This window comes from Cajanus cajan, chromosome 4 (genome assembly GCF_000230855.2).
Source record: "Cajanus cajan strain Asha chromosome 4, NIPB_CcT2T_4, whole genome shotgun sequence".
Lineage (NCBI taxonomy): Eukaryota > Viridiplantae > Streptophyta > Magnoliopsida > Fabales > Fabaceae > Cajanus > Cajanus cajan.
Window position 1 is genome coordinate 19527936 of NC_138520.1, and position 23442 is coordinate 19551377.

At 38.9% G+C, this 23442-nt stretch overlaps 1 protein-coding gene across 1 annotated transcript; it reads right to left on the minus strand.

The window, feature by feature from the left end:
- Positions 1 to 5699: 5699 nt before the first annotated feature.
- Positions 5700 to 22193, minus strand: LOC145957219 (uncharacterized). The gene is made up of 4 exons (XM_083073439.1): positions 19241 to 22193; positions 6335 to 6537; positions 5982 to 6166; positions 5700 to 5918 (listed from the first exon to the last, which is right to left on the minus strand). The coding sequence occupies exons 1-4, from the start codon at positions 21331 to 21333 to the stop codon at positions 5700 to 5702; spliced, it is 2700 nt and encodes an 899-aa protein (XP_082929565.1). The 5' UTR covers positions 21334 to 22193.
- Between the last annotated feature and the right edge of the window lie 1249 nt (positions 22194 to 23442).

The window sequence follows — 23442 nt, forward strand, 5'->3', positions numbered from 1 at the left end:
AAAGCTTCAAAAGTCCAACGCCAGTTTACCCTTTAGAAGGAGAGCTCCTAATGCTTAGGAGAATCCTTCATAATCAACCTAGTGGTACCCTATCACAAAGAGAGAAAATCTTTCATACAAGATGTAATGTTTTAAATAAGGTTTGTTCTCTCATTGTTGATAATGTTTGATGGAAACTTGTTTGGAGAATCCGGATTGATTTGAATCCTCTTCAAGTTCCTCCCTAGATCTTCGGCTCCTTGATCCTTCCTAAGCTTGGCTAAGGTCTCCAAGGGAGGAGGAGACCTTAGAACCACCACGGTTTGGTGGAGAAACTCTCCCAAGAGGCGCCACTCCTTGATGAAGAGATAAGCCCCTTCAATTCTCACCACACTCTTCTACGAAGGGATAAGAGAATTGGATGCTATCAAAGAGGTTTAGGGACTTTTAGAAGAGAGAAATCTGAACTCAATTTCAGAAATGAAATCTCAATACATCCAAAAGTGTTTTACAAAGAGGGAAAAACGAAAATATAGGAGTAGGAAGCTTGGAGAGTAAGCTAGTCTTAACCATGGTTCACTAGGAACCATGGTAAGGTCTAGCTAACCACCCATGGTCTAGAGGCTTGGAGAGCAAGCTCCTCACTTAGCTTGCTTGGTAAGCTAGCTAAGGAGAAGCTTGTGCTTCAAGCTTCCAAGCTTGAGAAGAACCAAGCTATTTGGCCAAGTGTGAACACAAGTGCGAACACATTTAGGTGGGCGGCTCTTTGGACTTAATTTACTCCAACCGGTTTTGAAATTGATAATTTGGTTTAGTTAGGTTCATCCAATGTGAATGGAACCTAGCTAAATCAAATCTATGAAAAATTAGGAGTAAAATGAGTCCAATATGTAAATTTTAGCCTAGGACCACCTTTTGGCTAAATTGCTAGTAACACTCTCTAGCTTGCTAATGGCACTCTCTAACTTGCTAATGCCACTCCCAATCCTACTACTAGAAAAATAAGAAAAGAATGTATTTCTAGGTTAGGTTAAATGGAGTCAAAGTGCCCAAGTAACCTACCCTAGAAACAATATACAATAGCTACTAAAAAGGAAATAAAGTGCCTCACAAATACAAAGGCAAAATTACACTTATACAAGTATCTACTATATACAAGGTACAAGAAATCAAACTATACAATGTATTTACAATAGAGACTATGAGACTAACAAGAGGAATCATACTCAATACTCATATTGAGCATAGGTCTAAGAAGCACCTCCTCTCTAGAAGCCTCCTCTAGCCTCCTAACCATGGACCTAGTTAAAGGCCCAATGGTCTTCAAGTGTGAGCATCCTTGGATCACCCTTCACCCTTCTTGGTCTTACCTCTTCCAAAGGGATCCTTGGGGATTAGATTTCCATCAATGTTTCATGGTGCAATTGTTGTAGCACTAGGTTGGTTAACAAGTTGAGTTTAATTACTATGCCACATCCTCAACCTTATCATTTGCAATGGCTTAATAAGGATGACGACATAGTAGTTGACCAACAAGTGAAGGTTAAGTTTTCCATTGGGAAGTATAAGGACCAAGCTTTATGTGATATAGTACCAATGGAAGCTTGTCATATTTTTTTAGGAAGACCATGGCAATTTGAAAAGAAAACTATACATAATGGTCTTACTAATGAATTCACCTTCATTCATAAGGAAAAAAAATTTGTGCTTTATCAGCTCTCACCTCAACAAGTGGCTGAGGATCAAGCACAAATGAAAATCAAAAGAAAAAGACAGAAAGTAGGGAAGAGTAAAGAGGAAGAAATATCCTCTAAGGGAATTATGACTAAAGAGAATTGCTTTATCACTAGAAATCCTATGAAAAATATTCTCTTTATTCATAAAGACCTCAACTCTTACCCTCACACTGCCACTAGTCTTGAAGAAGAGATTCACAAATTCATTATTTTTAAAGAAAAAGAATCTCATCTTCAAGATTTGGTGAAGGAGAAGTGGACTTCACTTAGTTCCACTTCTCATGCTACTTCCTTGGTGGTGCCCAAGGTAGATAGCTTTCCTTTGTGTAGGACTTTTCCTACCTTAGTTGTTTCAATAATGCATCCAATTTATGGAATATATTATTTGTTGGATATAATATATGAACCTTCAAGGTTCCTTGTGACAAATTATTTTCATAACTATCCAACAAATAATATAATCCAAAATTGATTAGGAAATTTTCTAGTTGTATTTTCTTTGTTTTCTAGGAAATGCCTAGGTTACCACATAAGGTACTTTAGGCAAGATGTTCTAGTTTTTAGGATTGAGTCTTTAGTGTGCTATAGTTTTAGTCTTATCACATTTTTAGGATTTAGTAATATATCTAGTCTATGTTTAGGAGAGGATCCTATTCATTATATTACAAGGTTTAATATCATTGATTTCTTTAGGTTCCATGAAAGGGTTCCTTCTAGGATATACCTTTCACATTTATTTGTTGAGAATATCACCTATAAGGAATTGTATTATATATTTGTAGGTGTGGCCGATCATCAAGAAGACCCTCGAGATTTGAGGTCAAATCCTTTTGAAGAGGGAGGGGATGATAGACTATGGCCATGGCCAAGGAATCCAAGAGGTGATACATTGAATGAACCAAGAGGAATGAGATGATGGATCATGGGCCAAGGGCCCAATCACTAGAGCTATGGCCACCTTGAAGACCAATGGACACCTTGAAGACTAGTGGGCTTTCCAAGCCCAAGGTACTCTTCAATTTGGACCACTCTATCATGAAAAGAAGGTATAGTTCTAGTTGTAAAAATCTTGTGCATAGTTCTCTTGTGTAGACACCCAATTTCGTCTGGGGCCATACAAACAAGGAAATAGACCTCTGCATGAAGGGAAGGAGCTCCTGAAGCATGCAAATAACTAGATACGACATTAGAAGGCCTAAAGCCCAAATAAATTGGTTTTAGTGGCCCGGAACGGGTTGTTCCAAAATCGAAATGGGTCATTCCAAGCCACAAAAAAAGGCCTAAAAACCTAGTCTGGAACGGGCCGTTCCAAAATCAGAACGGGTCGTTCCAAACCAGGCAAAAGGCCTAAAAATAATAGGCTGGAACGGGCCGTTCCTAAGCCAGAACGGGCCATTCCAAACATAAAAAAAGGTTAAAAAACCTTAACCGGAACGGGCCATTCCTAAACTGGAACGGGCCGTTTCGAGATATTAAAACGGCCTAAAATCTCTTGTTTGGAACACCCGTTCCAGTCTACCAAATTGTGTGTTAATGTTATCTCTGGAACGGGCCGTTCCAGTTTCAGAACGGGCCGTTCCAGTTATGAAATTAACACATAATGGCCAGATCTAGAACAGGCCATTCCGATTTTTGGCTCTCTTGTCATGTTGGGCTCTTTTCTTTTCCTCATCACTCCACTCACTCCAATGTTTTTTTTTTATCTCATCACCATTTTTTTTCATAGGGATATAGGGTCCATTTTCTATTGCATCCCATACAGCAATATCAATAGCTTCAATGAAAATTCTCATCCTAATTTTTCAGTAGACATCGTTTTCACCATTGAAAACAGGAGGTCTATGAATAGACACACCCTCACCATAGGGTAGGTTGTTATTGGCCATTTTTGAAATCTTGAATAACTCTCAAGAACCTTGCTCTAGATACCAATTGTTAGAAAAGAATGGCACAATCCAAGAGGGGGGGGGGTGAATTGGATTCTATGACCCTTTAAAAATTTCAGAGTATTTAGGATCTTTATTTCACTTAAACTTTTCTAAGACTGAATTTTCAATGAAGTTTCTTCAAAGACTTGCTTATAGAAAAATGAATGCTATATGCTTTCTTGATTACAAAATAATGAGGTTCAAATGTAATGCTTTAATTCAGATTAAACCACCAATATTCACACACACATGTTAATCAAGAATTATCTTCTTTAATGTTCAACCAAGATATTACTAAAAGTAAAAGATAAAGGTAGAAGAAGATTACACAAGTCTTTTATACTGGTTCAGCCTCTCCACGTGTGACCTACATCCAGTCCTCAATCAGCACCTGATCAAGATTTGTTCCACTATCTCAATGAAGAAGGTTTACAAGCATACCACACATGCATATACTTCAACACTAAAGATAACCACTTTCTTGACCCCAAGAAAGCACCCACTGTAGAAACCCACTACAAGAATCCTTACCACTTGAGAAACCCTTCTCAAGATTTTACACGTATTCACAAAGAATAAAGGAATGAATTCACCTGGAATTCAGAAGCAAATCTTAATCTTCCCCTTTCAAGAATGTGATGATGATGATGATCTTCTTTCAAAGTTTCAAACGTTTTTCTTCTTGGATTCACAAAGAAATCTCTCCAAGATGGTCACAAAGACTCCACAAAAATGCTTTTCTAAATTTGATTCTCAGTTCTAACTCATGTCTGAAGTTTCAAAAAGTTCAAACTATTTATAAGAGTTTCAGACCCAGATAATCGATTATTTTAAAGAATAATCGATTATTTTGTTCTTCAGGTTTTCTGGAAACCAACCAAGAACAATATAATCGATTATTTTGCTGGATAATCGATTATTATAGAGAGTCATTTCTGGGATAGTCGATTATTTCACAAATAATCGATTATTGCAGCAAGGCATCCCATTTTGCCTGTTGCTGGAATAATCGATTATATTTAATGACAATCGATTATTTTGAGTTAGTTCTCAAAACTTCGTTTTTAAGTCTCAGAATAACTTTTTAGTCCTTTTAACTCATCATCATACACTCTCTAATTAGTTTAGATATAGATTTTGCTTATGCACACAGCACACACAACATATAAAATCATTCAAAACAATTTATACTCTAACTCCTATTACATAGCACTTTCTTTGACTTTTGTTTTTGTCTTCTAAGTTGTTGTTGTTTGTTGTTTTCTTTGACACATATTTTGTGATCATCAAAACTCTCTTAAGCTTCAAAGATAATCTTGATTTCATCAAGTTCAGGCTCCCCTAAGCTCAACAATCTCCCTCTTTTTGATGATGACAAACCAAGCTAGGCTTCAACCATTGTGCTTTCACTTTCAACATACAAAACCTGCAAAATCATACACACACAAGCACAATACCTGCAAAACAACAACCATATACACACAACACCCTTTCTCCCCCTTTGGCATTATCAAAAACTAACCAAGCTATGTTTCACACAATACAAGCCATATGCACATTCCTTAAGTACTCAGAATCATACCAAAACAAGTATAACACATCATAGGTATTCAAAGTTTGTGAATAATATATCAGTCAGAATTATTTGATCAATAAAAAATTACAAGATACAAATCACAACTCAGAATTTTTCAACCCAAAAATATCAACAATATACCAGCAATCATTCATACTCAAAACAGAGCATTATAATCAGCAATCAACCATGACTTGGCTCACTAAACACATCACAATATCAAAGTTAAAAACAGAGCATTAACACATATGCTCAAAACCAGAGCATCAATGCACCAACCATCCAAATCACAATTTGGTACCACAATCAAACCATCATATCAGCAATATAAACTTCAAATTTTACCAGAATTTAATTGTTTAACAGCACACAACAGGTAAATTGTTCCAGACTTAAACTATTACAACCAAATTGAAAATGACAATTCAAAAACAAAATTTAAAAACCCGATTAAAACTAAGCATCAGAATAGAACATAAATCAATCTTCATCTTCAGGTATGCCAAGGTGAGTCTTGAGTAGCTTCACCACATGATCAAGATCATCAAACCTATCAAGAATACCAGAAAATAAAGATTCATGCCTTCGAGACATTTCCATCACCACATCAAGTTTATTTATCATGATTTGCTCAAAGGGTGAAAATGGTTTTGGCTCAGCTTCTGGTTCTCTACCAGGTTCAGCTTCCACCTGTGGTGGCTGATCCTCATCATGTGATGGAACACCGTCTTCATCGGTTGCTGGCTCAGGGGTTGGGGGTACATCTCCTTTAAACACCCATTTATCTTCCTGTTTAAGCATCCCCATATGGTGCAAGGAAGATTTCTCAATCTTGTTTGAAGCAGGTAAAATTATTTTTCTTTCCCCTGTCAAGTCCACACCCGCATTCTCAAAAATCTTTGACAACAACAGAGCATACAGAATTGGTCCATCTTCCTTCTGTCTTGCTTTCCACATACAATTATTTACGACTGATACCCAATCAATCTTGATTTTCTTTTTAATCACATGCATAAGTAAAATGTCATCTCTTGACATTTGGGCATGGTTATGTAAATGAGGTTTCAACATCCAAGCAATGATAAAAGAAATTAAGCGGGAATTCTTTTTCATACCTCCCGCCAGAAACTTTTCATAGTTGGTATTCACTGGATTTCTCTGACAGTCCCGAAAGGTCGTCAGTTCTTCAAAATCCCCAAAATTGAAGGGTTGGGGTTTTTCACATCCCGTGCTGCTCAGCCCCGCAACAGCCTTTAATATCGGTCCGTCCAGCTTAATTATTTTCCCCTTTACCACAGATTGCATGATACCCTCATTGCTTGTGGAAAAATAGAGAAATAACCTAATCAACTCAGGGTAATATGGTCCCTCCATTTCCAAAAACTTCCCCAGTTCTTGGTGTTCTAGAAGAGTTGGAAAACTAAAGCCTTCATTCTTGAACAATTCTAGCTTGAGGATCTTAGGAGGAACAATTCTCCGCCCCGCATACCACTCAAAATAATACTCTTAAGTCTTCTCATCCGGGAACCATTTTGAAATCAGTTGCCCTGAGGGTAGAGGGCATTTGCTCCCCCTCACTTCAAGCTTCTTGGGTCTCTTTGATGAAGATGCCATGAGTGGGTATTGAAGAAGAAGAAGAAGAATGAGAGAAAATGAAAGAGTTAGGGTTTGTGGGTTAGAGAGAAAATGAGAGAAGGAGAGGTTTTTGAGAAGTTTTGCCCTGACAACTTCTGAGTAGGGGAGTTATAGGAGGTTTTAAGGGTTTGGCGCGTATTTAACCGTTCAAATGCTTCAGAAAGTTTAAACGTCGCCCAGATAATCGATTATTTATGCAAATAATCGATTATTTGCATCAGCAAAATCCCTTGGAAAACATAATCTGATATGGATAATCGATTATTTTCAAGATAATCGATTATTACAGAGAGTAGTTTCTCCTAACTTTGCCCAGATAATCGATTATTTGCAAGATAATCGATTATTCCAGTGGCCTTTCAGATTCCTCTTCTCAGATAATCGATTATTTCCCTAGATAATCGATTATTACAGTGACTCTTTAGATTCTTCTTACCAGATAATCGATTATTACCCAAATAATCGATTATTATCATGGGTTTATTTACAATAATCGATTATACTTTAAGATAATCGATTATTCCAGAGAAGTTTTGCTTCTCAGAAATTTTAACCTTTCAAATTACACCAAGTCTAATTTGTCACTTGAATACTCTCTTCTATACATCATTGTATCCTACATCTCTAACTATCACTCTCAAATCATACTCAATTCAAACATGATTCATTGATTATCCCTAACTCAATTCTTAATTGGTTGAATCTTTCCCTTGGTAGAGGTTTTGTAAATAAATCAGCTAATTGTTTGCTAGTCTCTACAAACTCTACAACACAATCATTCCTTTGAACATGATCTCTCAAAAAGTTGTGTCTTATCTCAATATGTTTTGTCCTAGAGTGCAAAATTGGATTTTTGGTCAGATTTATTGCACTTGTGTTGTCACATCTCAAAGGTATTTTAATTAGTTCAACTCCATAAACTCTTAATTGTTGCTTCATCCAAAGAATTTGAGCACAACAACTTCCAGCAGCTATATACTCAGCCTCAACTGTACTTAAAGCAACACAAGCTTGCTTTTTGCTACGCCATGAGACAAGTGCACTACCTAGTAGGTGACAAGTTCCACTTGTGCTTTTTCTATCTAGTCTACACCCAACATAGTCTGAATCTGAGTAACCTATCAGACTTAGTGAGACTCCCTTTGGATACCACAAACCTACATTGGTTGTACCTTTAAGATATTTTAGAATTCTCTTTACACTCTTCATGTGAGATTCTTTAGGATTAGCCTGAAATCTTGCGCAAAGACACACAACAAACATTATATCAGGCCTACTAGCTGTCAAGTACAAGAGTGATCCAATGATACCTCTATACTTTGAACTATCAACAACTATTCCTTTCTCATCTAAGTCAAGATTGCAATTGTTTGATATTGGTGTGGTAGCCTCCTTACACCCTTCCATACCAAACTTTTTCAGAAGTTCATTACAATACTTGCTTTGACTTATGAAAATTCCATCATTCATTTGTTTGATTTGCAACCCCAAAAAGAATGTAAGCTCCCCCATCATTGACATTTCAAATTCTCCATGCATGGTTTTAGCAAATTCTTTGCATAGAGAGGTATTTGTAGATCCAAATACAATATCATCCACATAGATTTGTACATACATTGTATCATTTTTAAACTTCTTGACAAACAATGTATTATCCACCTTCCCTCTTTCATAGTCATTCTCAATCAAAAATTTGCTCAACCTGTCATACCATGATCTTGGAGCTTGCTTCAAGCCATAGAGTGCCTTTTTAAGCTTGTACACATGATTAGGATTTTTAAAATCCACAAAGCCTGGTGGTTGCTCAACATACACTTCCTCGTGTATCAACCCATTGAGGAAAGCACTTTTCACATCCATTTGATAAAGCTTGAAATTCATTATAGAGGAATAAGTAAAAAGTAATCTAATGGCCTTTATCCTTGCTACAGGGGCGAAAGTCTCATCATAATCAATTCCCTCTTCTTGATTATACCCCTTAGCCACTAGTCTTGCCTTATTTCTTAGGATTATCCCAAATTCATCAAGCTTATTTCTAAAAACCTACTTGGTTCCTATAATTGGATAATCTTTTGGTAATGGCACTAAATCCCATACTTCATTTCTTTCAAACTGATTTAGTTCCTCTTGCATGGCCATTAACCAATGTTCATCTTTTAGTGCTTCATCAATGCTCTTAGGTTCCACTTGTGACACAAAAGCCATAGTGTTGCAAATATTCTTGATGGCACTTCTAGTTGAGACTCCCTTACCAATATTTCCAATTATGTTATCCATTGATAAGTCCCTAGAAGTTTTCCATTCCTTAGGAAATTGTTCACTTTTTTCCTTTGTGTTTTCATGTGACTCACTCTCTTTAGGCTTATTACTAGTTTCACTCTCGAATAGAGGTTGATCAAGCAAATCAGTTTAAGTCTTCAATTTCAGTTTGCCTTGTCTCTTGTTTATTGGTCTCATCAAATACCACATGGACAGATTCTTCAACAACTAGAGTTCTCTTATTATAAATTCTATAAGCTTTGCTATTTGTTGAGTATCCTAGAAAGATTGCTTCATCAGCCTTTGCATCAAATTTTCCAAGTTGCTCTTTCCCATTGTTCAGCACAAAGCACTTACACCCAAACACTCTAAAATATAATGTTAGGCTTCCTTCCATTGTAAATTTTATAGGGTGTTTTCTTTAATATAGGCCGGATCAGAACTTTGTTTAACACATGACAAGCTGTGTTAATAGCATCAGCCCAAAAATATTTTGGCAATTTTGTTTCATTCAACATTGTCCTAGCTAGTTCTTCTAAGGACCTATTTTTCCTCTCAACAACCCCATTTTGTTGAGGTGTCCTAGGTGCTGAGAATTTATGGTTTATACCATGTTCCTCACAGAATTTTTGAAATATTATGTTTTGAAATTCACCTCCATGGTCACTTCTTATAGAGGTAATGTTTGAACACTTTTCATTTTGAACAAGCTTGGCAAATTTTCTACAAGCATTAAAAGAATCATTTTTGTTTGCAACAAACATGACCCATGTGTATCTTGACTAGTCATCAACAATCACTAAACCATAGTAGTTTCCACCTAAGCTCATGGTTCTTGAAGGACCAAACAAATCCATGTGAATTAATTGCAAAGGTCTAGTTGTGGAAATCTGATTTTTTGCTTTTAAAGCTGGCCTTCACTTGCTTGCCCTTTTGACAAGCATCACATAGTTTGTCCTTACTAAACTTGAGTTTAGGTAAACCAACCACTAATTCTTTCCTACTCAGTTTATTCAAATGATCCAAATGAATATGTGTAGCTCTCCTATGCCAAAGCCATATGTTTTCTTCTTGAGTTATTAAGCACTTAGTGTTTGAAATTGCTATTGAGTGTTCTAAGTCAAGCATGTATATATTGTCAATCCTTTTTCCTATGAATTTGATTTCTTTAGTCTTTTTATCACATATCAAGCAACATGTATTATCAAATTCAATTTTAAAGCCTTTGTCACTTAGTTGACTTATACTCAACAAATTATGTTTCAATCCGTCAACAAGCAATACATTCTCAATCAATGTTTGAGAGGAGGAGTTACGAACATTGCCATGACCAAGAATTCTCCCTTTGTTGTTGTCACCATAGGTAACATACCCTTCATTCTTCAATTTCAGACTTGAGAATTTTTAAGGATCCCCAGTCATATGCCTTGAGCAGCCACTATCAAGATACCATAGTAAGTTCTTGGCCCTCAAGCATTCCTACAACAAAGATTCAGAGAAAAAATTTAGGTACCCATGTGAAGGGTCCTTGTAGGTTAGTTCTCAGCCTTTGGCTCTTTTCAATCCAAACCATCTCTCCATTTGGAACTCCATATTTCCTAGAATAGTAGTTCCTTATTGTATGACCTCTTTTACAGAAATAAAAACAAGTTGTTTGTCTAGAGAAATTGCTTTTAAATTTTCTAAAATTTTGGTTTTTCTTAAAATCTTCTTTCTTTGACTTAAATGGCATGCTCATGCTTTGATTAAAACCAAGTCCACTCTTATCAAAAGTGTTTCTTTGTTTTCCCAAAAGAATATTTAAATTTTCATTTCCATTAGTGAACTTTGCAAGAGTAGATTTTAAATCAGCATTTTCTTTTTCAAAAGTCTTGCAATTTTCACAAACATCTTTTGACGAGGTGGAGTTTTCACAATGAGCTTCACTAAAATTGAAAATAGTTTGAAGGTTTTCATGCTCATGTTTCAAATCCTCAAGCTCTTGTTCAGCTTTAATTAAAGCATTTTCATACCATTTCATCTTGTTTTTGAGCTTTGAATTCAAGGCATCTAATTTCACAGCCTCTTCATGAATTTGTATAAAAGCTTCTTGGAGTTGATCATAGTCCGGATTAGATTCAAGGTCAGAATCACTTACAATTGTGTCTTGGTCAGCTCCATCCATCAAACACAAGTTGTTCTCCTCACATTCGGATCATCACTTGTTGTGCTTGAGTCATTATCTTCCCAAGCAATGTAGGCTCTCTTCCCTTTTCCATTTCTCTTGCTTTTCTTCTCCTCTTGTTGCTTCTTCAAGAGGTTTGGACACTTAGCTTTCATGTGCCCCGGTTTTCCACATTCAAAGCAATTGAAGGAGGATGTACTTGCTTCCTCTTTCTTGTTTGTCTTTCTATTGAATTTGTAGGGGGAATTTTTCTTTCTCTTTATGAATTTTCTGAACTTCTTCACCAGCAAATTGAAGTTCTCAGTTTCGGAATCATCAGAGCTTGATTCTTCAAACACCTCTTTTCCTTTGGCAAATTTCAAGGCTTTCAATGACACTCCTTTACCTTTCTTGTCCTGCTGTTCATTTTCTTCAAATATATGCAGCTTTTGCTCATGCTCTCTTAGCTTCCCAAAGAGAGTAGCAAGTGTCAAGGAGGTCAAATCCTTTGATTCTTCTATGGCTGTCACCTTTGCTTGCCATGATCTGTCCAAGCATTGCAGCACTTTTAAATTTAGCTCTTCTTTTTCAAATTTCTTGCCAAGGTCAACAAGGTGATTTATCAAGTGTGTAAATCTTTTTTGAAAATCATAAATAGATTCACCATTTTGCATTCTAAACAAATCATATTCTCTAATGAGAGTATGTTTTCTTGATCTCTTTACATCACTTGTTCCTTCATGAGTGACTTGTAAAGTATCCCACATTTCTTTAGCAGATATGCATTGTGAAATTCTAAAAAATTCATCAATTGACAATGCAGATGTTATGATGTTTTTGGCTCTCTTGTCATGTGGGCTCTTTTCTTTTCCTCATCACTCCACTCACTCCAATTTTTTTTCTTTGATCTCATCACCATCTTTTTTCATAGGGATATAGGGTCCATTTTCTATTGCATCCCATATAGCAATATCAATAGCTTCAATGAAAATTCTCATCCTAATTTTCCAGTAGACATAGCTTTCACCATTGAAAACAGGAGGTCTATGAATAGACACACCCTCACCATAGGGTAGGTTGTTATTGGCCATTTTTGAAATCTTGAATAACTCTCAAGAACCTTGCTCTAGATACCAATTGTTAGAAAAGAATGGCACAATCCAAGAGGGGGGGGGGGGTGAATTGGATTCTATGACCCTTTAAAAATTTCAGAGTATTTAGGATCTTTATTTCACTTAAACTTTACTAAGACTGAATTTTCAATGAAGTTTCTTCAAAGACTTGTTATAGAAAAATGAATGTTATATGCTTTCTTGATTACAAAATAATGAGGTTCAAATGTAATGTTTTAATTCAGATTAAACCACCAATATTCACACACACATGTTAATCAAGAATTATCTTCTTTAATGTTCAACCAAGATATTACTAAAAGTAAAAGATAAAGGTAGAAGAAGATTGCACAAGTCTTTTATACTGGTTCAACCACTCCACATGTGACCTACATCCAGTCCTCAATTAGCACCTGATCAAGATTTGTTCCACTATCTCAATGAAGAAGGTTTACAAGCATACCACACATGCATATACTTCAACACTAAAGATAACCACTTTCTTGACCCCAAGAAAGCACCCCTTGTAGAAACCCACTACAAGAATCGTTACCACTTGAGAAACCCTTCTCAAGATTTTACACGTATTCTCAAAGAATAAAGGAACGAATTCACCTGGAATTCAGAAGCAAATCTTAATCTTCCCCTTTCAAGAATGTGATGATGATGATGATCTTCTTTCAAAGTTTCAAACGTTTTTCTTCTTGGATTCACAAAGAAATCTCTCCAAGATGGTCACAAAGACTCCACAAAAACGCTTTTCTAAATTTGATTCTCAGTTCTAACTCATGTCTGAAGTTTCAAAAACTTCAAACTATTTATAAAAGTTTCAGACCCAGATAATCGATTATTTTAAAGAATAATCGATTATTTTGTTCTTCAGGTTTTCTGGAAACCAACCAAGAACAATATAATCAATTATTTTGCTGGATAATTGATTATTCCAGAGAGTCATTTCTGGGATAATCGATTATTTCTCAAATAATCGATTATTGCAGTAAGGCATCCCATTTTTCCTGTTTATGGGATAATCGATTATATTTAATGATAATCGATTATTTTGAGTTAGTTCTCAAAACTTCGTTTTAAGTCTCAGAATAACCTTTTAGTCCTTTTAACTCATCATCATACACTCTCTAATTAGTTTAGATATAGATTTTTCTTATGCACACAGCACACACAACACATAAAATCATTCAAAACAATTTATACTCTAACTCCTATTACATATCACTTTCTTTGACTTTGTTTTTGTCTTCTAAGTTGTTGTTGTTTGTTGTTGTCTTTGACACATATTTTGTGATCATCAAAACTCTCTTAAGCTTCAAAGATAATCTTAATCTCATCAAGTTCAGGCTCCCCTAAGCTCAAAAAAAGGTTGCCATAAAGCACCTAAATCTCCATATTTGAAGATTCAATAAAGCTCATTCAAAAGGTATTTCAATCAATCTTCTTCTCTCTCTTTTATTTCTTATCTTTGATAAATATTGTTTATAATAAAAGCAATCATGTAGACATTTTAGGGTCAATTGTATAATTTAAATTTTAAGAATGTAAATAGTTATTAATAAAAGGGGATCTAATATTTAATTTATTATTTCTTATCACATTAACCTCATCATAGGGTACCGATTTAGGGCATTGTAGGGGTGCTTAATACCTTCCCTACACGTAACCGACCCCCGAACCCAATTCTGGTTATCAAGGCCATCATTGGACCTTTTAAAAATCTTTTCTTTTTCTAATGTTTTGAGTAAAACATTGGTGGCGACTCCATAGAACCTATTTTCAAAACTATCAATTAAGGATTAGTCTGGTGACCGGACATTCCTTAATTGATGAGATCTTTAAAAGGATGTCTAAACCATTGTCGCCACCGGCCCGAAACGGGCTTTCGGCATTCACGAAGGATGGTTGGACTCGTTTATTTGTTTAAAAATATGGATTGCTAGAATGACGTATTCTCAAACTGAGACCTTGTCAAACGAGCAATTTTATTAAATGATTCACCAATCCATATTAATCCCAAGCGGGACCCTCCATGGATTAGTGGTTTTCGCAAAAAGGAGGGGTTCGTGGAGTCGCCACCAATGTTTTTCTCAAAACATTGGAAAAAGGGATAAGGCAATTGATTTTACAAATCAACTTTGGCCATTACAACCAGAGTTGGGTAAGGGAGTCGGTTACGCGTGGGGAAGGTGTTAGCACCCCACAGCGCCCCTTTCGGGTTCCCTATGACAGATTATTTTCTAAAATAACAGCGTAAAATTACTAAATTACCCCTATTTATTCTAAGCAATTATAAATTAACTATCTACATGATGACAGTTTAAATATGCACACAGAAAGCAGTAAAAGGAAGGATTTAAGAAGAAACCTCTTGAAGCGTGCTTTTATATATTGAGTGAAACTGGGAAGCTTTTTGGCGTTCCCTCGCTCTACAAGCTCGCTCGCTCCTTCCTAAAAACTTTTAACTATGGAAATCCGGAGGATTTCCCTTCGACTAGGTTCGATCCTCAAGCAAAATGGCTCGGGGCTCAAGAACTTTGTCGGATCAACTCTCCGAGTGATTTCTAGGGCAGAACACTGCTCAAAAACCCCAGAATACTCAAGGAGAGGGTTAAAACTATCTGAAAAAGTGTGGAATGACGTCCAATTGACGTCATATTTATAGGGAATAGGCGCAATACGGCCTACAGAAGCAATACGGCCGTATTGAAATTTTTGAACTTCAATACGGCCGTATTGAGTTCAATACGGCCGTATTGAAATTCAGAAATTTCAATACGGCCGTATTGAGTTCAATACGGCTGTATTGAAGCTTCAATACGGCCGTATTGATTTCAGTACGGCCGTATTGAAGTTTCAGAAACTTCAATACGCCGTATTGAGTTCACTGCGGCCGTATTGAAGCTTCAATACGGCCGTATTAAGTTCAGTACGGCCGTATTGGGCTTCATTCCCTCCACTTCCTTATTTTGAGCTATTCTAAGACCTCTAGACCTACAGAGAACCCTCCTAGGGCCTTCCAGGAGTCCTTCTGGCTGATCTTCCTTCAGTCTTCGAGAGTCTTCAAGCTTTATTTCTGACCCGGACAATTTTAGGGGTCTACAGCTGCCCCCCCTTTACTTAGTCAAACGGTCTTTTGGTGTACCGGCTGACAAGTAAAGGAGTTGACCCAATTGTCCGGGTGATGCACCGACCTTCTGACTTGTAGCGTCTTCCGGTGGAAAATTGTTGAGTAACCTCTCCAGGTTGTTGCATACCTCGGCGCTCCTGACAACCTCGGTAGCTAAGTTTACCCTCTTCAGGTCCTGCCTCTTAACATTCAGCAGTGTGAGTTTACCCTCTCCAGGTCCTGCCTCTTAACATTCAGCAGTGTGAGTTTACCCTCTCCAGGTCCTGCCTCTTAACATTCAGCAGTGTGAGTTTACCCTCTCCAGGTCCTGCCTCTTAACATTCAGCAGTGTGAGTTTACCCTCTCCAGGTCCTGCCTCTTAACATTCAGCAGTGTGAGTTTACCCTCTCCAGGTCCTGCCTCTTAACATTCAGCAGTGTGAGTTTACCCTCTCCAGGTCCTGCCTCTTAACATTCAGCAGTGTGAGTTTACCCTCTCCAGGTCCTGCCTCTTAACATTCAGCAGTTGAGTTTACCCTCTCCAGGTCCTGCCTCCGTGTCTTCTGATCACTTCGGCAATGATTTGATATGATTTTTGTCTCCACAGTCCATGATGCTGCTTCGACGGTTTTTCTGATTTTGTGCCGCTGAGGGCTGGATAACGCAGGGATCCGTCTAGGGGATGTGCAGTCATTCATAGGTTCTTGTGCCCCAACTTGCATTGCATTGTTGGTACCCATGGGGAATTTTTGACTCCTTGGGGTGTAGACACAGATGCTCTCTCTCTGAGTTGAGCGATGCCTTATGTTTGGCTGACGTCCTTTTGACGTGGGTGGAGTATCCCGGTTGTCCTTATTCGGGTATCTCTTTTGGATTTTCTGATTTTTGTAGCCTCTGTGTAGGCTGTTTATCCGCTGGGGATTTTGTCATTCATTTCTTGACTGGCCTCTTCTGTTAGGCAAATGATCTTGATGTTTGGTGCTTGGCTGGATGCCACATTTCGCTTGGGGAATATTTATTGATATATATATTTTTTTTATTTTTCTCCTTTTGTAGGGGTGCCTCTTGAGTAGGCGACTGGGGATTTGGGGATCTTATGTATCCCAGAGTATTATTTAGGAAGCCTCTGCAGGCTTAGCCTCACTCAACGCTTGAGCTGGAGAGCTATCTTCATTGAGGAAGTTTAAGTCCTTTGACTCGTATATACTGTTTGGATGATCGCACTTCCATTGGGGATTGCGTCGATCTTGCTTTAATAGCTCTCGCTGGGGATTTTCCCGTGAGCTTGAGCTGAGGTTCCCTCTGGGGAGTATTATTTCGGCGAGCCTCTCCAGGCTCAATTATTCTGAGAGTATTATTTAGGCAAGCCTCTCCAGGCTCAATTATTCTGAAAGAGTATTATTTCGGCGAGCCTCTCCAGGCTCAATTATTTTGTAGGAGTATTATTTCGGCAAGCCTCTCCAAGCTCAATTATTCTGAAGGAGTATTATTTCGACAAGCCTCTCCAGGCTCAATTATTCTGTGGGAGTATTGTTTCGGCAAGCCTCTCCAGGCTCAGTTATTTTGAGAGTATTCTTTCGGCAAGCCTCTCCAGGCTCAGTTATTCTGTATGATGCTGTTGATTTTCTGAATCTTTGTATTTTGCTTGCTGCTGTCATACACAAGCAATTTTCTATTTTTCTATTTTATGTAATTGCCTCATGATAAGGTCTTTGAATGTGCAACTAATGTGTGTGATGCACGCGATGCAAGTTTTTATTTTTGTTCTTTTATTTAGAAAAGTGAATGACTCTCCCTATCCTCTTCTTTTTTGGAGGAGTTTCTGTCATAGACGCGAGGGAGGATTTTTGTGAGCCTTTTATGCAGGAGATTATGGATTTTACAGGAACCCCTCCAATTTTCTTTATTGACCGATTATTAAGGAATCTCATACAATTTTTAGAAATACCAATTTAAAGGCATAATCACATGGTCAAGAGAGAAAAGAAATGAATGGATATTTTATTAATATTCACAAATGTTTTTACAGAAAGATGTACAGAAGGAATTTCCGAAGAATGGCTGGCCAGGGTAGGCTATATACATTTTAGCTTTAAACAATTATATCTGTAATTGTCGCCCTTCCCGTTCCCCTAATTGCTTCGGGTGAGATGCCTGAGCCAGGAGTGTAGATATTGCAAGACGCTTGCTTCTAGAAGATTATCACTTGTACCGCCTTTCGGTTTTCGATTCAAGTGATCGTTGCTTGCTTTGTTTTTACACCTTATTCTTTTGCCCCTAATTTTTGCCTAGGACGTATCCTAGCGGGGATAATTTTGCCTTTGTTTTGCCTAGTACCCTTGTACTGGCGGGCTTTTTGTTTTGCCCTAATTTTTGCCTAGGATGCCCCTTTTTGGGTTTTCATCCTAGCGGGCTTGTGCAAGCAACGTCTTCAAGCATAATACTTCTTTACCACGTCAGCGTTGACTGGGTATTGAAGTTCTTCTCCGTCCATGTTTGTGAGGATCAGTGCTCCTCCGGAGAAGGCTCGCTTTACCACGTACGGTCCTTCGTAATTCGGGGCCCACTTTCCGATTTTGTCCTTTTGAGCTGGTAGCAATTTCTTCATCACCAACTCTCCCTCATGGTAGACTCGAGGGTGGACTTTCTTGTCAAAAGCCTTTTTGATCTTCCTCTGATAGGCTTGACCATGGCATATGGCGTTCAGCCGTTTCTCTTCAATGAGGTTCAACTGGTCATACCGGCTTTGAACCCATTCTGCCTCGGAAAGTTTTGCTTCCATGATTACTCTCAGAGAAGGTATTTTGACTTCAACAGGCAGAACTGCCTCCATTCCATAAACAAGGGAAAATGGAGTAGCTCCTGTGGATGTACGTGCTGAAGTCCTATAACCATGGAGAGCGAAGGGTAGCATCTCATGCCAGTCTTTGAATGAGACAACCATCTTTTGTACTATCTTCTTGATATTCTTATTGGCTGCCTCGACTGCCCCATTCATTTTTGGTCGGTATGGGGAAGAGTTGTGGTGTTGGATCTTGAACTCTTGGCACAGTTCTTCCACCATCTTGTTATTTAGATTGGATCCATTATCAGTGATGATTTTGTCGGGAATACCGTATCTGCATATGATATTCTTTCTGATGAAGGATGTTACCACCTTTCGGGTCACATGAGCATACGATGCCGCTTCTACCCATTTGGTGAAATAGTCAATGGCCACAAGAATGAACCTATGTCCATTAGATGCCTTTGGCTCAATGGGTCCAATAACATCCATGCCCCACATTGCGAATGGCCAAGGCGAAGCCAACACGTTTAGTGGAGTTGGTGGAACATGAATATTGTCGGCGTATGCTTGACATTTGTGGCATTTCCGAACGTATTGGTAACAATCCTTTTCCATGGTCGACCAATAATATCCCGCCCTAAGGATTTTCTTTGTCATTGCAGGCTCGGGGATATGGGTACCGAAAACCCCCTCATGTATTTCTCTGATCACATTTTGAGCTTCGACCTGGTCTATACATCTCAACAAGACCGAGTCATAATTCTTTTTGTAGAGGGTTTCTCCTATTAGCAGAAATCCCATGGCCCTTCTTCGGATATGCTTTTTGTCATTATCGTTGACCATGTCAGGATATTCCCCTTTTTTCAGATATTGTTTGATATCGTGGAACCATGGACCATCGTCGATATCTTCATCTATCAGTAGGCAGAACGCTTGCTTATCGTGCCGCCGGATATTGATGATGGACATTTCATGCTCCTTATCCAAGGCGAACATCGATGATAGTGTAGCAAGGGCGTCAGCGAACTGATTTTCCTCCCTTGGGATATATTCAAAGACGACATTTTGAAAGAATTGTATCAGGTCTTTGATATGCTCAACATATGGTATCAGCTTAGGATTTCGGACTTCCCATTCACCTCGCAGTTGGTGGATGACTAAAGCCGAATCTCCAAATACTTTGAGCTTTAGGATACCATTGTTGATTGCTGCTTGGATTCCTAACGCGCAAGCCTCGTATTCGGCCATGTTATTTGTACAGTCGAAGTTGAGTCTTGCCGTTAAGGGGATATGCTTTCCTTGTGGGGAGATTAATACTGTTCCAATCCCTTGTCCAAGCATGTTGGAGGCTCCATCAAAATACATGGTCCACGTATCGTCCTTAGGATCTTCATGTTGTATACTCATTATATGCTCATCGGGGAAATCATCCTGAAGGGATTGATAATCATTGGTCGGCCCATGTGCTAGGTAATCAGCTAGGGTACTGCCTTTGATGGCTTTTTGTGTGACATGTATGATGTCAAATTCTGATAATTGTACTTGCCATCGGGCGATCTTCCCAGTGATTATTGGCTTGTCGAACACATACTTAATTGGATCCATTTTGGAAACCAACCAAGTAGTATGCCTTATCATATACTGCCTGAGCCTTTGTGTTGCCCACGCTAACGCACAGCAAGTCTTTTCTAATGGCGTGTAGCGGGTTTCATAATCTAGAAATTTCTTGCTCAAGTAGTAGATGGCTCGTTCTTTCTTTCCAGTTTCGTCCTGTTGCCCTAGCACGGCTCCCATGGACTCATCAAGCACTGTTAGATAGAGGATTAATGGCCTTCCCTCGACAGGTGGCACCAATACTGGTGGATTGGCCAAGCACTGTTTGACCTTGTCAAAAGCTCGTTGACAATTCTCATCCCAAGTTTCGGAATGATTCTTGCGCAACAGCTTGAATATTGGCTTGCACGTGTCAGTCAACTGTGCGATGAACCTTGCAACGTAGTTCACCCTGCCAAGGAATCCTCTTATCTCCTTCTCGGTTTTAGGAGGAGGCATTTCCATTATTGCCTTTACTTTATCGGGGTCCACCTCTATGCCTTTTTCACTAACGATGAACCCGAGAAGCTTACCCGACCGGACTCCGAAAGTACACTTAGCCGGATTTAGCTTAAGCTGATACTTGCGAAGCCGATTGAATAATTTTCTCAAATATTGAATATGGTTCATCTCGTCTTTCGACTTTGCGATCATGTCATCCACGTATACTTCAATTTCCTTGTGGATCATGTCGTGGAATAGTGTCACCATCGCTCGTTGGTAGGTGGCGCCCGCATTTTTAAGTCCAAAAGGCATTACCCTATAGCAAAAAGTGCCCCAGGGTGTGATGAAAGAAGTTTTCTCGCGGTCTTCCATATTCATTTTGATTTGGTTATATCCCGAGTATCCATCCATAAAGGAATAGAGCGTGTTCGTGGCTGTGTGATCCACGAGTGTATCAATATGTGGCAAGGGAAAATCGTCCTTTGGACTGGCACGATTCAGATCCCTATAGTCAACACACACTCTAACCTTTCCATTCTTTTTGATAACTGGCACAATGTTAGCCAGCCATTCGGGATATTGGGATACAACCAAGAATCCCGCGTCTAATTGTTTTTCCACCTCCTCCTTGATCTTTAAAGACCATTCGGGCTTGATTCGTCGAAGCTTTTGTTTAACGGGTCGAAACCCTTCTTTCAATGGCAACTTGTGCTCGACGATTTTAGAGTCCAAACCGGGCATATCACGGTACGACCATGCAAATACATCCTTGTATTCCCTTAATAATTGGATCAATTGTGATTTTATTTCATCACTGATATGGGTCCCAATGTTGACCTCTTGTATTTCTTGACCCTGCCCCAAATTTACGGTCTCCAATTCTTCTTGATACGGTTGGAGTAGACGAGCTTCTTGATCTAGCAGTCTTTGCAGATCCGGAGAGATGGTCTCCTCATCACTGTCCGACTCAACCCATTCATCCTCGGCTTTTGGATCCCGGTCAGAGCGAGCAATCACAGACATAATTATTTATTGGTTCTGTTTAGGTTTAGAGTTTATTAATATTAATGAGAGAGAGAGAATAGAACAAAATGAGAGAATAATGTGTGAAAAATGCCTTTTTATTGATATATGTATGATGTACAAAACCCTTATTTACATGAAAGGTCCTCATGATCTCGGGTACTGATCATGAGTCCCTAAAAGAAAATTAAGAAAATTAAGGAGAGGCCCTATTATGGCTTGCCCTTCTCTCTACTCCTGCTTTGGCAGAGGGTTCTTGCTCACGTCGGGCGCTGTCGAATCGAAAGTGACCCACCCAGCATCAATAAGGCCTTGGACCTTGTGTTTGAGAGCTAGACAGTTCTCTGTTGAATGCCCTGGTGCTCCCGAATGGTATAGACATTTGTCTTGAGGCTTGTACCAATCGGGGTAAGGTGGGTCGATCTTTCTTGGTGGAATATAGGCTAGAAGTTGGGCTTCTACTAGCTTCGGCAGGAGATCGCTATAAGTGGTCGGAAGTTTGTCAAACTTCTTCACAGAGTTGTATTGCGATTTGCCTGACTTCGAAGTGGAAGAAGATGGAGAAATGGTTACAGCGTTGACTCCTCCTTCTTTCTTCTTCCCGAAGGCCTTCTTAGCTTCATATGGTTGGGAAGGCTTAGCCAGCTTCCCACTTTTAAGTCCTTGTTCCACCCTTTCTCCAATGGTGATGATGTCCGAGAAGAGTGTCGTTGTGTTCCCTATCATTTTATCGTAATAGGGACCAGTCAACGAGTTGATGAATAAGCACACCGTCTCCTTATCCGACAGCGGGGGCTCTATCTGTGCCGCCAACTCCCTCCAACGTTGGGCGTACGCCTTGAAGGATTCATCGTTCTTTTTACTCAAGGCTTGAAGATCAGACCTATCGGGTGTTAGGTCGATGTTGTATTTATAGCGCTTGAGAAAGGCGTCGGCCAACTGCCTCCATGTATGTACTAGATTTCCATCTAGCTGCATATACCAGTTGAGTGCAGTTTCAGCTAAGCTCTCTTGAAAGCAGTGGATCAAGAGCTTTTCATTTGTGGCATATGCGGCCATATTGCGACAGTACATGGTGAGATGACTTTTGGGACAAGTCGATCCCACGTACTTTGGGAAATCCGGCACTTTAAATTTAGGAGGGAATTGGATGTCCCTCACTAAACACATGTCGGCGGCATCCTTGATGTCAAAATCATGCCCCTCCATAGCCCTTAGCCGATCCTCGAGGGCGTGGAATTGTTCCTTTGATACTTCGGGCTCTTTAATCATAATTCCAGCCCCAAGGGGTACAGTGTGTGGAGGATCTTTTTCATGCTCTTCCTCCTCTCCCTCATGATGGGACCCATGATCACTGTGATGAGATCCATGGATGTTGTGATGACGCATGAGTTCCATCATTTGCGCCATTTGGTCTTTAAGTTGTGAAAGCTCGGTTGTGAGCTTTTTGTTTTGCTCCTCCAATGCTTCCATTTTCTTGATCTTCTTTGCGCGTGTGAGGACAGAGAGATGACCAGCCACTTTCTAAAATGAATGTTTATTCTAATTAGCTTATTTATGATATGAATACACTCTCGATGTGAGCTTGATAATCTTTCATCTTTAAGGCGCTGCCTTTTTAAGATGAAAGTTTATCACCCTCCCTAGCCTATGATTTCTCCACAACGGAGAAACTCAATAGTCACGGGTCTCTTTCACTCACATCGAGAGGGTATTAGTGAACCTATAAATAATGATGAGGATGCATGAGGTATTATTGATAATGATGCCTATGCTCCTTACTTTTATATTTTCACACATTGGTTTTTCCTCTCATGTCATGATATTTTCATGCATGGGGATTTATTCTTAGACCTTATTACGAGGTTATTTATTAATGCACAAACAATTGCACATAAGCATTTACACAAACAATTCACTCATCCACGAACAGTCACGAGCGAATCACGAGGTAGGGGTCTCCTGCAGAAAAGTGCATATTCAAGGAGGATCTAACTGTTCTCACTTGGTCAAAGGCCCCCAAGGTGCCCCCATTATAGGGACCCAATTCCTCTCGTCGTAAGTCGATGGAAAGCTCCAACGCACTGTCGGACTCAAGTTCATGGTTAT

Bases quoted from the DNA above. Each gene is read 5' to 3' on its own strand.
- LOC145957219 (XM_083073439.1), bottom strand. From the start codon at position 21,333: ATGTCTGTGATTGCTCGCTCTGACCGGGATCCAAAAGCCGAGGATGAA. The intron at 6,538-19,240 runs GTCCATCATCAA...TTTTTCCACAAG, and splicing joins TTGGATAAGGAGCATGAAAT to CAATGAGGGTATCATGCAAT. The intron at 5,919-5,981 runs GTACCCCCAACC...GATGAGGATCAG, and splicing joins AATGGGTGTTTAAAGGAGAT to CCACCACAGGTGGAAGCTGA.